The sequence below is a fragment of the Sorghum bicolor genome, chromosome 9, assembly GCF_000003195.3.
Source record: "Sorghum bicolor cultivar BTx623 chromosome 9, Sorghum_bicolor_NCBIv3, whole genome shotgun sequence".
Lineage (NCBI taxonomy): Eukaryota > Viridiplantae > Streptophyta > Magnoliopsida > Poales > Poaceae > Sorghum > Sorghum bicolor.
In genome coordinates this window covers 57,263,288-57,269,596 of record NC_012878.2, presented here as the reverse complement: position 1 = coordinate 57,269,596, position 6,309 = coordinate 57,263,288, and the positions used below count along the sequence as shown (strand labels likewise).

General features: G+C 48.2%; 1 protein-coding gene across 1 annotated transcript; it reads right to left on the bottom strand.

Annotated features, from left to right (window-relative positions):
- On the bottom strand, positions 592-4,608 carry LOC8074598 (WUSCHEL-related homeobox 12). Its single transcript, XM_002440209.2, has 4 exons — positions 4,272-4,608; positions 2,969-4,072; positions 770-1,029; positions 592-603 (listed from the first exon to the last, which is right to left on the bottom strand). Exons 1-4 carry the CDS (start codon positions 4,384-4,386, stop codon positions 592-594), a joined length of 1,491 nt encoding a protein of 496 aa, XP_002440254.2. The 5' UTR covers positions 4,387-4,608.

Sequence of the window (6,309 nt, the reverse complement as noted above, 5' to 3'; positions counted from 1 at the left end):
TGGAACTAAGGCCTTGTTCAGTTGAGGAAAATTTTTGGTTTTGGCTACTGTAGCACTTTCGTTTGTTTGTGATAAATATTGTCCAATCATAGACTAACTAGACTCAAAAGATTCAGCTCGCGAATTACAGGTAAACTGTGTAATTAGTATTTGGTTTTGTCTACATTTAATACTCCATGCATGTGTCACAAGATTCGATGTGACGGAGAATCTTGAAATTTTTTGGAAACTAAACAAGGCCTAAACAAGTCCTAGTTCAATGCTACTACTCCAGAACTTGCATTGGAGAGAGGCTTATTCCATTTCATCAGATGAAAATAAAGCAAAACACACACAGTGATGTTTGGTCCTGACTTAAAACACTTGCATTGGGAGTACATGCACGCATGCATGCATGGCGAAATATACTACCTAGGTTTGGTTCGTACTGAAGGAAAATGATACAGATCCAGATGACAGCAGCTAGCTAAACTTAATTAGCTAGACTCCGAAATATATTGCCGTGCGTGGATCAGTCGTGCTGTCACTCTTCGCGCTCCCTTTGATACTTTTTGATCGACTCAGGAGACGTGCAGAACTTATATCATTCAGTTAATTAGTCGCCTGTGAAATACAAAACAAATTAAATGGGGAACAGTATTATTAGCAGTACTACAGAAATGCTTGCTTATATGAGGTTTTTCTACTTTTTCCGGTACTGAACACTGAGCAGGATTATCTCAGTTCATGATCGCCAGCTATATATATAGGTTATCATTACCACACATACCATGAGCACGTAGTAGAGAGCGTCCTGCTGGAGCGGCTCGACGGTGACGCCGGACTCGTCGACGGGGACCGCCTCGCCGGTTTGGCGCGCCAGCACGGCGGCCTCGCCGAACGCCAGCTTCACGTCCAAGCGCATCGCCGGCACGCTGAACTGCGCGGTGGCCGTGGCCGCGCACGTCACGGCGTCCCGCGCCACGGCCACCACCGTCGCCGTCGGCGGCGGCGTCGTCTCCCCGATCAGTAGCCCAGCATCCAACAGCCCTGATGACAGATATATTAGCAGCTAGCGATCGATCGAGTGGTGGACGAATCATTGCCAAACTTGCATGCAACCTTTCCAAGCTTGGCAGAAACTATACGAATGCAATGCCCTAGCTACTACTACCTAGCTAGCTGCCGTGTGAAATCAAGAGCGAGATTTCAAGGGTTTTCTTGGAGATCGACTGATCGATCAGGATCTCAGAAGATGATTGGACAACCATCACGCATGGAAATCCAGTTTAGATGTGAAAAGATTTTGAATTTCGCTAATGTAGCACTTTTCGTTTGTTTGTGACAAATATTGTCTAATCATGGAATAAATAGGATCAAAAGATTCGTTTCATAATTTACAGTTAAACTATACAATTATTTTTTATTTTTATCTATATTTAATGCTTTATGCATGTGCCGAAAGATTCGAAGTAATAGGAAACTTTGAAAACTTTTTGATTTTAAGGTGAAATAAATAAAGCCATAGTCTAGACTCACATAGGAGTAGATGTTTCACCCCTTGAAGAAAGCACCCCGACAAGACTATACAAGGGCGCCATTTATGACCACGTTGCTACTGTGTCTACTGATGTGTCATGGTTCATTTCAATCTTTCCAGTCCAAGTCTTTTCACACATGCTAAATCAGGTACGGAATAGCTTGTACTCCTACCTTCATGCATATAGCAATCAAACAATCAACATGCATGTTTGCAGTTAGTAATGCCATAAAGTTTTCTCTTGGAATCTTATGCTTCAAATCTTCCTACTAGGGCCTTGGTTTTCCTTCAAAATTCAAAAACATTTCGAAATTTCTTGTCACATCGAATCTTACGGCACATACACAGTAAAATTGAAAATCGTGAGAGAAATCTTTTAAGCCTAGTTAGTTCATATTTGACAAATACAAACGAAAGTGCTATAGTGTCGGGATCTAAAAAATTTTCGGGTCTAAAGGAGGCCTAGATAGTACTGCGAGTAACAATGCTATTGCTAGCTAATCTTCTTCCTGAACGTGCATACATATATATAGATTCCCCACCAGTCCTCTACTGCGTGTAAGTGTAATGTACCTCTACTGTACGACATTGCACGGTAGTGCTTTCCCAAGCATGAAATGGGAAACACCTCACAACTTTTGGTTCTTCCTCTACCTCTACACCTATGTATGCATATGATGCTTAAAAGCTGACAAGTTCCCCCAGTGCAAGTGTAACCTTGTCATGGAAATGTCGATCTCTAGCTAGCTATGCATCAACAGGGTGCAACATACAGCGTGACAAGATCGGTGCATGCACCAGTAGATCGATTTTACATGCATGCATGCCTAACCTTGTCTCATTGCCTGCGACACACCAACACCATGCATGCGTACATTGGCATCCGATGTGATCGCAAGAAATTGGAGCCATGCATTTCTATCATCGAAGTGGCATGTCTTCCCCCTTTGCCAAGCTCGCTACATCCAAGCTTGCAAGTAGATCGTGACAGGGCAGGCCAGGCACGAGGACGTCTCAGGACGATGCGTGCAGCGCAGGCACGGCAGGACGAGGAGAGACCCGGCCTTCTATGCTATGCGCATGCATGCTATTACTACAAGCTTTTGCACGAACAAGAACAAATAATTTGTGTGTGAAAGCCGGACAGAAAAGAGGGAAAAAGAGACAAGCATGAAACGAACTTGGGCCGTGTTTACTTTCCCGAGGAAAAAATTTCGCGACACTGTAGCACTTCCGTTTGTTTGACCATGGATTAACTAGGCTCAAAAGATTCGTCTCGTAAATTTTTACCAAACTATGTAATTAGTTTTTATTTTTGTTTATATTTAATACTCCATACATGCGTCTAAAGATTTGATGTGATGGAAAATCTTAAAAAATTTTAAGTTTTTGTGTGGAAGTAAACAAGGCCTTGCATATGATCTAAGATTCTAAGTTACTATCACGCACCTTGCAACTGATCGGTGAGTACGGCGGCGCTCGTGGCCGCGGCGGCGTTGCTCGGCGCAGAGCTTGGAAGCAGCATGGCGGCCGTACTGGCATCTGCAGCAGCGGCGGCGGCAAGAGGGGCCGAAGCGACAGCCGCAGCAGCGTTCGTCGCGCCCGCCAAGCCGTAGTAGTGGAATAACCCCAGCCTGGCCTTCTCGTCGTCCCTGATCACGGCGCTCACGGCGTCGGTCTTGGTATTGCTCAGATCAGAACCGCAGGTGGTGTCGTTATTCCAGAACTGGCCATGGCCGAGTCCTTTGGAGACGATGCTGATGTCGGCGTAGTCTTGCCCTAGAGCTTCGTTGCACATGCCAAAGAGGGCGCTGGGTGAGAGCGAGACGGCCCGGTGCATGGCCGGCGGCTCGTGGGGCGTGTGGGTGTGGCCGCCGAGGACGCCGCCGAGCTCGGTGGCCGGCAGGTAATGCTGTTCGCCTTGCTGCCACTGCGGAAGGAGTGGCTCGGGGGATGCGATCATCAGATCGGGCATCGGCGGCGCGTTAGCAGGCGCCATGATCTGGCTTTGGTACTGGTAGTAGAGTTGGCGTGCGGCCAGAGCCGCCGCCGACGGCGGCAGCGGCGTAAGCAGGTCCATGGCCGTCGTCGGAATCACGCCCTGGACGACAACCGGTGACGCAAGCGCGACGGCGGTCGTCGGTGTCACCGACTTGCTCGACGACCCCGAGGACCGGTCGGAGGACGACGAGGACGAGGACGTGGGCGCCACGGGAGGAGGAGCAGCCGCCGCGAGCTGAAGGTGCCTCGGTGGCGTCACGGGCGCCGGGGGCGCGCACGCGCGCGCCAGGGCGGCGCGGGCGGACGGCTGCAGCTGCCCCGCGGCGCGCAGCTTGTGCTTGGTGCGGGACTTGCGGTTCTGGAACCAGTAGAAGACGTTGGCGTCACCGACGGGGCCGTACTCCTGCAGCTGGAGGCGGATGCGGCGGATCTCGTCGCGCGACGGGTTCACCATGCCGGAGTTGAAGATCCCTTCCAGGATCCTGATCTGCTCCGGCCGCGGGTTCCACCGCGGCCTCGGCTCCGGATTCCTTCCGCCGTTCTCCTCGCACCCTGGGAAGCAAGCGCAACACATCTCAACGGATTCAAGCAAAGCCCCTCGATCCGGCGGATTCAGCGCTCACCACTTTTCAAGAAACGAAACCCTAGCTACGTATAAGCTGCCGGTGATCGAGCATGCAGCAAGAAACAGTAACATGCAGGTAAAGGGGGTGCAACATGCTTATAGATAAGACTAAAGAGACAAGCATACTTGAGGACATAAGTGAGGACTTGCCGCCGTTGTTCATGTCAGGCTGCGGCTGCTGGAAGTTGCAGGCGAGGCTGGACCTGTACATGCTCGGCCAGTGCCTGTTCGAGGACGCCATATGCTGCTCCGACGTGCGCTTTTATCGACGGATTGCTGGCCGGCCGGTGGTGGTCCTTCTTCCCTTTGTTGCCTTCGGCAAGACAGCTGTGGTCGTCGTCGTCGTCTCGATCGATGATGATGGGTGCTGAACTGCTGGTGACTGGTGAGATGGTGTGGTCGGGAACAGGAAGAGCAGATCGATCGGCTGGCTAGGGGCAAAGGGGTGTGTGTTGTATGTCTCCAGCTGTTGCTGCTCCTGTAGCCTGTAGAGGAACAGTGTGGGGATCGGAGGGAGGACGAACGAAGAACCCTATGGATTTGGCTATGGCTTTTCTCCTGTTCTTCCCTGCATGCTTATATAAATGGCTAGCTTTCTCACCTACTACCGTAGTATTGTGCAGAGCAGCAGAGTTATAACACAGTTAATGCCACCACTCTATCTCCTCCTCCTTCCCTCCTTTTGTTTTGCTAGATCGCTTGGAATTGTGCGAGCGTAAAAATGGAGGGGTGATGACTGGTGACTGGTGAGATAGGGGGGAAGGGGAGCAGGGCTGAATCTTGCATGGTAAGACTATCTCCAACAATCATCACCTAAAATACAAGACCTATTTATTCTTTGGGTAACGCTACAGGTAAAATGTTCCATACCTATATTTAGTCTTCTCCAGCAACGAGACCTAAAAGAAAACACTCTCTGCAAATGGGTCTCGAGGAGAGAGAATACCCAAATTTGGGTTATGCATCTCCTGATACCTAAAATGGGTTTTCTGTATATGTATTCTGTTGGAGGCTATAGATATTGTGTTTGAGACCTATTTTAGTTTTGGGTTCCCAAATAGGTCTCCTTGGAGACAGCCTAAAGGGGGGAAATTGAAGAGGGCTATGGCCTATGGATGGGGACATCCCGGACATGGACATGCCGAGCTACAGTGCTGGTAGCTCCTACTCTGCAGTAGATGAAAAGTACACTGTGATTTGATCCTTCTTCCAGTTTGTCAAGCAAGGATGACATGGGCTGGCAGTGGCAGGTGCCATTCTGCTGGCCTTTTGTTTACTGCATCCGTAGCACAACGGGGAAATAGTGATGGGAATTTGGGATTGCCAACTCAAATCATCTTTTAAATTTGATTGAATTTACAAAGAAGAATATTGACATCTATTTCATAAAACCTCCGAACATATATGAATAATGGGTCTAACGATGCTTTTCATCGACTTTGAGCCAAAACCGACCGGCACATTTACTCACTTCCTCTCCTACTTTAGAGCTATGATTCTTGGAGGATTTGATGTGTGTGTGTGTGTGTGTGTGTGTGTGTGTGTGTGTGTGTGTGTGTGTGTGTGTGTGTGTGTGTGTGTGTGGTTTCAAAGGGACTTGCTTGGGTTGAGAGATTCTGAGTGCTCAAAGTTCAGTTTTTCATCCTTTTCAACATTTGGAGTCTCCTTCAAAGCATGAATATGAGTTTGTAACTCTTGGTTCGGTGGAATCGTAGCTGGCCATGAGTTGCCCATGAAGCACCCATCATCTTCTTGTGGAGTGTTCTAGGAAGATTGTATAAGCTTGGTGAAATCTACTCAATCTTTGATCTCGGTGATTCGCTTGGAGAATAGGATAGCATTTAAAGAGACCCAAAGCCTTGGCGGTTTCCTCGACAACGAGGGCATATCACTCCTTTGAAGATAGGCAGAACATCTAGTCAAATCTTGTGTCTTTTGTGGTTGTGTGTTCTCATGTTTCTTGAGCAACTAGATGTGTTTGCTCACTAGTTCAAAAATATTCTCCACAAAACAACAAGAACTACTTGCTTGAGTAACTTTAAGTGTAGAGAACTAGTGAGGACATCTTCACACATCTACTAGGGGTCTTGCTAAAATGTAGATTCAAATTTTGTTGGTCAAATTTGTACTTCTTGTAGCTAATTCGTCAGCCATCCCATTTCCA